This window comes from Arachis hypogaea, chromosome 6 (assembly GCF_003086295.3).
Source record: "Arachis hypogaea cultivar Tifrunner chromosome 6, arahy.Tifrunner.gnm2.J5K5, whole genome shotgun sequence".
Classification (NCBI taxonomy): domain Eukaryota; kingdom Viridiplantae; phylum Streptophyta; class Magnoliopsida; order Fabales; family Fabaceae; genus Arachis; species Arachis hypogaea.
The window spans coordinates 66667511-66680180 of record NC_092041.1 but is presented as its reverse complement, the minus strand read 5'-3'; the positions used below and the strand labels follow the sequence as shown (position 1 = coordinate 66680180).

The 12670-nt window shown below is 35.6% G+C and overlaps 1 protein-coding gene across 1 annotated transcript; it reads left to right on the top strand.

The window, feature by feature from the left end:
* Window positions 1-7519: 7519 nt before the first annotated feature.
* Window positions 7520-10355, top strand: LOC112805603 (uncharacterized). Its single transcript, XM_025847965.1, has 6 exons — window positions 7520-8545; window positions 8605-9069; window positions 9188-9212; window positions 9400-9499; window positions 9596-9692; window positions 9792-10355. Exons 1-6 carry the CDS (start codon window positions 7520-7522, stop codon window positions 10353-10355), a joined length of 2277 nt encoding a protein of 758 aa, XP_025703750.1.
* Window positions 10356-12670: the final 2315 nt, after the last annotated feature.

Sequence of the window (12670 nt, the reverse complement as noted above, 5' to 3'; positions counted from 1 at the left end):
AACCACCTCCGTTCTACCTTAGATTGGGTGGATATCTCTTGGATTCTTTAACTGGAATATTCGTGGTATAAGCTAGAATTGATGGCGGCATTCAAGAGAATCCGGAAGGTCTAAACCTTGTCTGTGGTATTCTGAGTAGGATTCAATGATTGAATGACTGTGACGAGCTTCAAACTCCTGAGGGCGGGGCGTTAGTGACAGACGCAAAAGAATCACTGGATTCTATTCCGGCCTGATTGAGAACCGACAGATGGATAGCCGTGCCGTGACAGGGTGCGTTGAACATTTCCACTGAGAGGATGGGAGGTAGCCACTGACAACGGTGAAACCCTTGCATACAGCTTGCCATGGAAAGGAGTAAGAAGGATTGGATGAAGACAGTAGGAAAGCAGAGAGACGGAAGGAACACAGCATCTCCATACGCTTATCTGAAATTCCCACCAATGAATTACATAAGTATCTCTATCTTTATCTTTATGTTTTATTCATCATTCATACCCATTTGAGTTTGCCTGACTAAGATTTACAAGGTGACCATAGCTTGCTTCATACCAACAATCTCTGTGGGATCGACCCTTACTCGCGTAAGGTTTATTACTTGGATGACCCAGTACACTTGCTGGTTAGTTGTGCGAAGTTGTGATAAAGAAGTGAGATTACAATTGTGCGTACCATGTTGATGGCGCCATTGATGATCACAATTTCGTGCACCAGTCATCGAACGACTCGACCTCATCTGCCTCCGGGTCATAGTCTTCATCTTCTGATTGGTCATCTACAACTTCATGTAAATCAGGCTACTTTTTATTTGTCGCAGGAGCTCGATCATCCCCAATGTCACTTGACAGAGCCAACCGTGCTTCATTGCGCGGTGGTCTAAATGGTATAGCCTTTACACGGGATTGTCGAGCACCGTTACCGGAATGTGGAGGTGGAGGCGCTCTAGCACGTTGCTGTGCACAAGAAGTATTTGCACCCGTATTATGTGTTCCATCCGTGTGCTAAAAACAAAGAAGTTAGTACATCAACCAATTTATTTCAGTATACCCACAACTTATATTGAATAAAAGTCTATCCTAAAAGACAAATGAATATTTGATCTAAGTTGTGCAGTAAATCATTTACCGGAGTAGCATGTGTTTGACAGTTAGGGGCAGCTGCAGGTCCGGCTGCAGTACTAACGGTGTACCGAGGTTTCCTTGGCATTTGACTATTACTTTACACAACACAAGGTCATTAGACAATTAGCAAGAGAACAACAATTTAAAACTCAACAGTGCGCAATGATTATATCAATTACATGAATCAAATTTCAAACAATATAGTACACTATTTAACAATTTTAATGTCTGAATATTAATAACTACATGAAATTAATTAAGTAATTCAACAATTAAAAGTGATAATATAGGAGACAAATTTGGTGGTGTTAAACATCTACCGCATTATCTTTTCCCTAAACAAGTATATCAATGTAAACATAATCTACATTTACTGATCTCTAGATGAGTATATATATATATATATATATATATATATATATATATATATATATATATATATATATATGCTATATTGCTTTAATTTATTTTTTTGACAAGAAAGATACATATCTTCTTACATGTTTTTAAACTCTATTAGAAATTTTAATGTATATTACCAATAACCACCATTATGATCACTTAATTTTTTGAAACTTTAGGATTTATATTTTTCTCATAACTAATGTTTGCCTTTTTATTTTGCAGAATAGATTCATTTAATTTTTGAAAATTTAATATTTAAGAATACAATCTAAATTCAAATAAAATATAATAAATTAACAATAAATCTAAATATGAAAATTAGTTATAATTAAAATTTTATAAAACCAACATACATATAATTATGAATATTCTTAAAATACAAATTAAATATACTTTTAAATTATAAAGATTTCTCCAAAATTCTACTCTTAAACTTTTAAAAGGAACAGTGAATTTTATTAATTAAAAGCTATAATTTGTACTATATTACTTGTTTCATAAACTAATTTCTAGAGGCGTATACCACTCATTTTTTTCCTATAAAATAAGACATATATATATATATATATATATCATATCCCCTTTAGGCTAAGTAATTCAGCTGTATTATATAGCTCTCCATCAATAGAAACATTAATTTTTAAATATCAAGTTAAAATCGGGTATTAGAACTGGTTTTTTAACCAAAAATCCTGTTTTAACCGATACTTTTTTAAAAACTCATTTAAAATTCAGATTTTTTAAGCAATAATCCATTTTTAAAACTGGTTGTTAGAAACTCCATTTTTAAAACTACAACTTTTAAAAAGTAAAATTAATACTACAGCCTTCTTACTCTATTTAAGTTCAATACAACTAGATTCGGTTCTAGTTAAATCTAATGACAATGGCTAATCTAAAAAACAGCAAATCATTCTTACGTCACAGGAAGAAGCGGGATAAACCATTTACTTTTCTGCACAAATTAATAATTGAATCATGTGTGTTTGACTATGCAAAGGTATCAATGAGTGTTGTTTATTATATTTTAATGTTATATGATAATATATACATTGTGTTACAGGTAGGTTCAAACTAAATGGTAAACGCTACTGTATAGAGAAGTAAAAATGCAATGATTTGGTGAACGATATCACGGGATATATATATATATATAGGCCTTTTTTATTGTAAAAAACAAATTCAATACAGGTTGAACGTCTGCTCCTATTAATCCTCCCTGTCCAAACCAAAGGAACAAGCAAATCCAACCAAAGAATAACAAATCTTATAATTAGCTTATAATTTTTACGTGGTCAAAATTTAAAAAGCACGCAAGCAGACCATAACTTACAAAGGGAACAGTAAAATTGCAGATCTCAAGCTCAACTAAATTGCAGCAATGCACTTAAACAAAAAATGAATATGAAAAGATAAATCAAGAGCAATCAAATCTAGGAGGCAATTGATGAATGAATAGCAATTATAAAATAATATATTGTTCCTAAATATATAAACACAAACCCAGATTAATGGAACCGCAAAAAGAACTAAGTATGAAAATCAAAATCAGTTGATCAAAATGCATCTTAAACACACGAGATCCCAGCAACAATATATCAACAATTTCTCAGATATCCGAACAAATTGCAATTCAAACATCAAGAATAGCATGATAGCTTGATAAAAATAACGCAAAGTAGCAATTCTTACGCACAATCCACATGATACACAGAATGACATGGCAGCAAAATCAGACACGACTTAGTAGATTAATATGATTAACCAATCTCCATAGTAGCAGCAACAATTTCATCAATTTTTCGATAAAGTAGTAAATTTCCACACAAGAATTTCATCAATTTCTCAATAAAGTTGTCAGTTTTTCAGAAATTTGTTACTATCACTCTGTTTCTCTACCTAATACCCGACTCAACACAAGTAAACAAAAACGAACTATCCTTTTAAGTGTATGTGGAACTATGTTTTTTTCTCAGATTCAAGTCCAAGTTACATGCTTTTCTTTTTTATTTGGAACTACGTTGCAGGAAAAAATAAAAACAAAATCAAAAACCAAATGCAAAATTAAAAGAAAATCTATTACATAGGAAAAATCATCAGCAACCTAAGAATTAAATGCAGAAAGATGCACACGCCAGGAATAAAAAAATAAGAATGCACAAAAAGAAGAAAGGAGTACAATACATTGATCTTAGGTGACTGATCAGAAAATAAGGAGCCAACAACCACTATTCAAGATTAACTTCAACCCTTTAACTAAGTTTAAGAGCCTTCTTCTCAATGATTAAGAAGACATGATTACTGTGCAGAGGAGTAAGCTTAGTAGTGGTGAAAAAAGAATCCGAAATATCAATTATAAAGTGCCTCAGGGTGAAGGAGACGCAGAGTATGTTAATAAGACGCTAGAGAGTGACTGCTAAAATTTTGGGAGTAATTTTGAAATCCTAACAACTTCAGTTTCAAACAGATTTTCGCCGTGTGCTCAACAACCTTATTTGATTTCAAATTTAAAATTTTATCTTATGGGATTTGAGTTTTCCGTTCATATTTCTAAGAACTGTATATCTTTTAAATAATTACTTTATCCTTTTACCTAATTATTTGTATCTGAACAAATGCATTCTGTTAGATAAGTGACTGTAAATCCGGTTAATGATGGCAAAATAGATTTTTAATTTGTTATCTTTAAAACAAATTTGAAGATTAGTTATATTTTAAAGGTGTTTAGTCACATGTATATTAACATGTTTCAGCCCATATAATGGTAAACTCATAAATCTCCACTCTTCTTCTTTTGAAAAACTAGGAACCCACACCAGACTTATGTAAGGATCATCAATTTCCAACTACACTTTCATCCAGGTAACCACCCTTTTCAGTGTTACATCCTAATCTCCTCTCCAACTTGAAAACTCAATTTTTCAATTTCAAGAAATTTTTCTAGTAAGTAAAAATCCCAGTAATATATCTTTTAAACAAATTTTACTCATTTGTATGACCATATTGGTTGTTTTATCCTATTAGCTCCGTATTGTTTTAAAAAATATCTGCTATGCTCCACACTAAATCGTTTCGTTTACTGCTCAAGCCTAACGTGTTTTTTTCCTTTTGTTCAATTGAAATCAAATCACATACATGTTTTATCAAGGAAGCAGACTTAGGGTATCACTGAAAATAGAATTACATACACATCAAATCTAAAACTAAAAAAGCATGGGTATTAGGTGAATTAAAAAACTTCAAAGATCAATTAAACACAAGCATGCAAATACAGTTAAGTAAATAGAAAAAATTACATGGAAGCTCGACCAAATGTCACCGTTGATGGAGGGGATGGAGAGCCACCGCGTGACCACGGCAAGTAGAAGTAGCAGAGGACCTTCACACCAAGGAACGAACCGAGCTTGCGACAGATCTGGTGAGCGACGGCTGCTTCAAGGTGACAACCACAGCTGCTTAATGGAAGGAAAGTATGGGTGCGACGGAGGACAAGGCAACGACTTGAGGACCAAAGGCGGTGGCACGCGGATATGGCTGGCGGCAGGTGAAGTCCGACGCGTTGGAGGAGAGTTGGCGGAGTCCTTTACCTGGCAGTGGCAATTCTCTTTGGTTCTCCTCATTTCTCTTGGAGTAGCTCCACTTAGGGTTACATGTGGGCTGAAAAGAAAAAGAAAGGCCTTGATTGAATGAGACGGCCAGATCACGGTTCGGTTCGCTCAAACCGGATCTCAGCCCGTTAAATAGTTTACTTTCCGTTTTTAAACAATCTTGATTTTTTTAATTTCCCCCGCTCATTTAATAAAATAATAAAAAAGAAAATACGTCTGTTTGAATATGCCTAGAGTAACTTTGGTTAATTATTTACTTCTTGTATACATTTTATACTTAAAATTTTTGGATTACGGTTTCAGTAAATATTTATTCGATTAATCATGTTCTATATAGTGAAAAATAATAAATTACTTTTGTGTATCTTTTATATTGTTTATCTTTATTTTTTCTATTCTTAAGTGTGTTGTATAAAATATGTTATATATTGTTGATCCCTTTGTCTAGTTTATTTAACTTAAAAATAAATCCCATAAACCGCATATCTTTTATATGGTTGATATTTTTTTTCTATTTTTAAGTGTGTTGTACGTCAAATATGTTATTTAAGATAATTTAATTTTTAATTATTTTTTATGAAAATAATCATCTTACAGTATTTTTTATGCTAAATTTTTTTGAAAATGTCTAGATGAAGAGAATAATTTTTTGAATGTAATTTTTCGTTTACTAACTTTTGGCTTCTATTTGATACACAGTTTAGACTACTTTTTTTGGCATCTTTGACCTACAGACATAAGGTGCGTAACGAGTTATGTGCATATGTTAGACTAATGATTTTCGTGAGGTACTCCATGAAAAAACTTATATAAATGAGTATTAGATCTAAAAATTCTTGTTGTTATTTTTTGCCACACAGTAATTGGCTTAAATTTTATCGCCATATTATAACTGTATTTATGTGGTGTATCTTTTGTTTTATATATGGGTGGCAAAACGGGTCGAGTCCATCGGGCCGATCCGCTAAACCCGCTAAAAAGGGCGGGTCGGGCTAGGATTTGAAGCCCGCCGAATAAAAAAACCCGCCAAACCCGCACCGCCAAAGTGGCGGGTTTTGGCGGGGCGGGACGGGCCGGTCTGCCGGAGCGACGACTTTTTATTTTTCTTTTTTTAATTAAATAATAGAGTGATTACTATTATGAAATTAATAATTATAGAATTTTTAAACACTTTTTTTATTTGTTTTTATTCTTCTTTTAGTGATTAACTTTCTTTATTTTATTTTATAATTTCATATATATGCTCAAATTATTTGACTTATTTTTTAAAATAAAGATGATTCTATTGGCAAATATTATTTTGAACAATTTAATTAATGTTAAAAATTTTAAAAAAATTGTAAAAAAAATTATATTATAATTTGACTATTTTTTATTTGTATTTGATTTTTTAATTATTATTTTTTGGTTAATTTTAATGAATTTTATATTAAAAAAAAAAGCGGGCTAGCCCGCCAACCTGCCAATCCCCCATAAAGCGGGGCGGGCTAGCATTTTGAACCCATTTTAGTTGGCGGGGCGGGCCCGTCCGCCCCGTTTATGGGACGGGTCTAGGCGGGGTGGGGTGGGTTGGGGCGGGCCAGCCCACTTTGCCACCCCTAGTTTTATATGCTACCTTTATTGCACATTTTAGTATAAATTTAAATGTTCGTAGTTGCACACGTATTTTACCATACCTATATTTGGTGTATAATAGATATGGACAAAACCTGGATTCTTAAGCCACGAGATAGCATAGAATATAGACAAGGACTGAATATGTTCCTAGACTTTGCATTTGCGAATGCATCGTCGGATAACATGATAAAGTGTCCATGCCCTCAATGTGGGTTTCAATTTATACAAACAAGAGAGGATGCATACGACCACCTGTTGATGAAGTCGTTTCCCGCTGGGTATACTTTGTGGTTGCGTCATGGTGAGAAACCAGTTGAGGAGAGCTCTAGTTGCACACCGATAGTTGAGAACCCTACCCCCGAGGTGAATCCATATATTCAAATGGTTCACGAGGCATTTAACTTCACAATGCCTACTGGAAGTGAGGAGACCACAACAGCGGATCCTGTAGAAGACAATGATATAGAGTTGTCGGACTTGTACGATGGTCTAAGTCGCGATGCACAGGATTTTGCCGATCTTCTTGCGGATGGAGCGGAAGAGTTATATCCCGGCTGCTCGAAATACTCAAAATTATCTTTCCTAGTGAAGCTTTATCACATTAAGTGTATGTGTGGTGTGAGTGACAAGGCTATGTCGATGATTCTGGACTTATTGCGGGATGCATTTGAGCAAGCCCAATTCCCTTCCACTTTGTATGAAGCCAAGAAAACTATCTGAAAGTTAGGGATTGGGTACAAAAAGGTAGATGCATGCTCGAATGATTGCATGTTGTATTGGGGTGAGGATGAGAACGCGACAAAATGCAAGCAGAGTGGGACTTCACGATGGAAGCAGAAGACGCGAAAGGGTTCCGTTATGAAACTAAAAATACTTGTCAGAAAAAATGGAAAGCCTCTCCCAGAGAAGACTCTTCGTTACTTTCCTCTTATACCACGACTGCAACGGTTATTCATGTGTAGCAAAACTTCATCTGACATGTTATGGCATAAAGAGGCAGACAATAACGATGAATACTTGAGGCATCCAAGGGACGCTGAAGCATGGAAAGACTTTGATGCAAAGTATCCTGACTTTTCCAACGATGCTCGCAGTGTTCGCTTAGCCTTAGCAAGTGACAGTTTTAATCCTTTCAGAAATATGAGTACCACGTATTCCATTTGGCCTATGATTCTTATTCCGTACAATCTTCCTCCTTGGCTATGCATGAAACAGACATCTTTTATACTATCTATGATTATTCCCGGTCTTAAAATGCCGGGTAACAACATTGATGTTTATTTGGAGCCCCTGGTGGATGAGTTGAAGCAACTCTGGGATGGCGTTGAAACTTATGATGCTAATAAGGGGACCACTTTCAAGATGCGTGCGGCGCTAATGTGGCCTGTTAGCGATTTTCCAGGGTTGGAAAATTTATCTGGGTGGAACACGTACAGTGGGTTAGCTTGTCCCACGTGTAACGTGGACGCTAAGGCTCAGCGACTAACATTTAGTCGAAAATGGTGTTACACGGGCCATCACCGCTTCTTGAACCAGGGCCATAAATATAGAGTAGATCGAACTAGATTTGACGAACAAGTTGAAAGCAGAGATCCACCGATGAAGTATTCTGGAATAAATGTCTTAAGGCAACAGTCTAACTTGCAACTATCGTTTGGGAAGAACCCAACTCTGACAGCCAAAAGAAGACGCATTGGTGAAGATGAAGATCAAAATGACTCAGTTTGGAAAAAGAGGAGTGTGTTCTTTGAACTCCCGTACTGGAAGGATCACATGCTGCGTCATAACCTTGACGTGATGCACATAGAGAAGAACATTTGTGACAATCTGGTCTACACTATTTTAAACGACAGCGTCAAATCATGGGCATTAGGCCTGAATTGTGGCCGAACGAAGGTGGTAAATATCCTTCAGCAATCTTCACAATGTCGAATCCACAGAAGGATGTATTCCTGAAGACTCTACAGAACGTGGTCTTTCCAGATGGTTACTCGAGCAATATTGCTCGTTGTGTTGACATCCGGCAGCGCAAGTTGTATGGGTTGAAGAGTCACGACTGCCACATTCTAATGGAACAATTACTTCCAATTTTGGTGAAGAATGCATTGCCAAGTCCGGTATCGAATGTGATTGCTTCTCTGTCCTCATTTTTTCGAGAACTCTGTGGAAAAGCTGTAAATCCTATGCAGCTTGCTGCCCTTCAGGATCATGTTGTGCAAACTCTGTGTCAGATAGAAATGATATTTCCTCCATCCTTTTTCACTGTCATGGTTCACCTTACGATGCACCTGGTTGATGAACTAAAACTTGGTGGCCCGGTACATTATCGGTGGATGTATCCAATAGAAAGGTTAGCGTGCTAATAAACGCATTTAAGAATTCTGTTTCCAATTTTGTTACATATATACTAAATGTTATGTCGTATTTATGTAAAAGGTACTTGGGATGATTGAAGCAATATGTGCGTAACAGGGCACAAGCTGAAGGCTCAATTGCTGAGGGCTATTTATCCGAGGAGATTTTGACATTCTGCTCCAAATATTTGGATAATACTGAGACTATAATCAACCATCCAGCGCGAGTTGATGATCGACCTTTTGATATTACAAACAATACATGATGTACTATGTTCTTTGAAATTGGAAAAGCTTCAGGGGCTGTATCACATTTTGTACTGACCCCAATGGAAAGAGATCAGGCACATCGTCATGTGCTAGTCAATTGCGAGGCCGTCGCTCCATTTATTGAGTAAGTATGCACATCATATCATTAAGCACGATTATAACCAATTTTAGACACTTAGTCGTTGGACTAATTTCTTGTTATGTCGTAAAGTAAATTTAGGTCAGAAACCAAGCGAAAATTACGGGATCAAACAAGGTCGCACTCTAGGATAGACCGTGTTGTGCATGTAGAATTTCCTCACCGGTTCAAGCGTGAGGTTCGTAGAAATTTAAGCTGACCAACTTATTTGTGCCCTAGAATTACTTCTTGTAAATTTCAATTTTTAATACGAACAAACTCCATTTTATGGTGCTAGGTTCCAATGGACAGTACCGTACATTCCAAAGAAATGAAGTTGCTGGCATGTGGTCCCATGCTTCAGGCAAGACGGTTTGGGGCATACAACATCAATGGGTACAAGTTTAGAACTATCACAAAGAAAGATGGGCTAAAAACACAAAATAGTAGAGTTTATGTCTCATCCAATACAACAAGTTATGCCAGCATGCGTGACAACAGAGTGGCTGTTGGTAGTGTTCCATATTATGAAAAAATTGTGGACATCGTCGAATTGAACTACAGCTGCCATTTCACAGTGGTTTTGTTCAAATGTATTTGGGCTGATACAACTACGAGCAGAAGAATTAAAGAAGACCATCTGGGCCTTACCAGCGTTAATTTTGCTCGTCCAATTCACACCGGTGATCGAGAAGAGGATGAACCGTACATATTGGCATCAGAAGCTCGGCTCGTGTACTATGTACGCGATGAAGTAGAGCAAGAATGGAGTGTAGTGGTTCATGTAAACCATGAGACTTGTATGACATGGGAGGAGAGAATGAGGATGTTGAAGCTACTTTTTCTCCTCAGTCCGGGTTGAACATGTCAGCAGCAGGTGACATCAGTGATTTACAGTTGACAAGGGAAGATGATATAGAAGACCCAGTAACAGATGGTTCTGATAACATAGATTATGTGGCATAGTGTAAATATGACAAAACATGTGCAACATTTTTAGACTAAATCCGTGTGTGTTTGATAAGTTTAACAGTGTTTATGATGTACGCAATTTGTTGGTTATATTACTATCTGTGTTTTCGTATTTGAATTAAGTTTTCATTTCAAGTTGATTTTCATGAATACCATCAGTTCCTCATTTCTTCCAATGATTTTTGCTTTTAAAATTTAGTTGTCGAGGATCTGTTCTTCTGATCATCATTGTTATTGATCTTAACATCCAATAAAGAAAATTATGACATCGAGTAAATTATCTTGAATTACAATATTATTATCATTGACAAATATAGTTAATATAAAATGGTGTTGTAACAGGAGAAATGAAAACAGAGGATTTCTCATCATGCTATGCAGACACAACGTTCGCTAACAAAATGGCTGTGGCCTCTCCATTCTCTTCATTGGAACATGCAATTACGGTTGCCAGAGACATATGGCCCCGTAAGTTGAATGTTAGGTCTTGGTTGGAGGCTTTATCAGGTCGATCTTGTTCTAATGAATACTTGGAAATGGCGAACGAAGCTACTGTGCAGGTATGTTCATTAGCCGTACCCTTAAACACTTGAGTTAAACATTATTTGAAAAATAAGTTTTTTAAGTTGCTATATGCTTATGACATTTAACCAGTTATAGTTGTTCCGTTAATGCTAAAATTTGTAGGAACTTCATGAATGGGGATCAAGGTACGAGAAGAAATTTGGCTATGTTTTGGTGACATTTGTAGCTGGTAGAACATCTGAAGACATACTTGCTAAATTAAAGTTGGAAATAAATTTCTAGCACAGAAAGTGAATTACAGAGACACAATATGTTTTACAAATTAGACCATCAACTATACATTTTATTATGGTGCAGATGCGCATTAATAACTCGCATGGTGTTGAGTTGGAGATTGCTTCAAAAGAGGAATTGAAGTATATAGAACGTGCTATTAGAGAGCTTATTTCCAAAAAATCTGTCCAAACTACTGACGAAGGAGACGGTAATAGTTAATTTTGTATTTGTTAATTTTGAAAGTCCTCTTCCCATAATTCCGAAATTTTCTTTCCTTAATAACTAGAATGACTTGGAAGTTATCATTATCTTTTAACTAGATTTATATGTTGTTGGTTGCATGTTCATATATTCAGTGTCACCTGAATATTCAGGCGAAATAGTTGCTGACACTCTAGATGGAGCAGACACTGATTCAGAAGATGATTTAGATGTTATCTCCTCTGGTGAATATGACATCTCCAGGGATGTTGAGCTTAATAGGGTTCCAGAAGAAGATAATGAAACCCTAAACACCCAACACAAAGAAGATGTCGTACATGCTGCAAAAAGGGGTTTCGATCTGAACAAGCTGCCATGGTTTGGAGATGACTTATCAGATCTGTTATCACGTTCGTGTAGCGCTTTTTTGACAGAATATTTCTTGCCAGGTCAATACGATGTTAATGAGAAATTTTGACTCAAAACTTGTTTGTCTACTTTAGTAACTCTGATTTTTATGCTCTATTAAACTTTGTTTTGAGTTAGTGAATTCGGACGTTTACTTGATTTTTATGTTACCAGTTATGGTTAAATACAAACTCAAAATGCCTGATACTACAAGAGAAAACATGATTCGTAAATTCGATTTTAGCTATTCATGTTTAAATTTGTTTTTAAGTAATGAATTATTTTTTATGTAACACAAATTGAAAATTTATTTAATGCATTAATTAAGTTGAAGTGTTTGAACCTTATTTTTTCATTAAAAAAAATAGCGACGATTAGAACAATTATAAGAAGGCAATAATATTTATACAAAAAAATTTCAAGTTAACTAAAATATTGCAGCGGTTCAAAAAAAATCGCTGCAAAACGAATATCGATGTTCTCAACAACTAGACATTTAGCAAGGGTTATAGAAAAATCGCTGCAAAATGAGATTATTTAGCAGCGTCCGCTCAAACCGCTACAAAATGGTACATTTTGCAGCGGTTACCGGAGAAATGCTGCAAAATATACTCATTTGGTAGCGTCTGTTAAAACCGCCACAAGAACTGTTAGCATATTGTATTTAGCAGCGGTTTAATATAACCGCTATTAAATAACCGCCGCTATCTGCCGGTTTTCTTGTAGTGAATGATGAAGATCCAGGCATGGCCGAATGGCCAGCCCCCAAATTGTGATCAAAGGATCAAAATATAA

Coding starts and splice junctions, on each gene's coding strand:
- LOC112805603 (XM_025847965.1), top strand. CDS start 7,520: ATGTTGTATTGGGGTGAGGATGAGAACGCGACAAAATGCAAGCAGAGT. Junction 8,546..8,604: donor TGCTGCGTCATAACCTTGAC/GTGATGCACATA, acceptor TTTAAACGACAG/CGTCAAATCATGGGCATTAG. Junction 9,070..9,187: donor AACTAAAACTTGGTGGCCCG/GTACATTATCGG, acceptor TTTATGTAAAAG/GTACTTGGGATGATTGAAGC.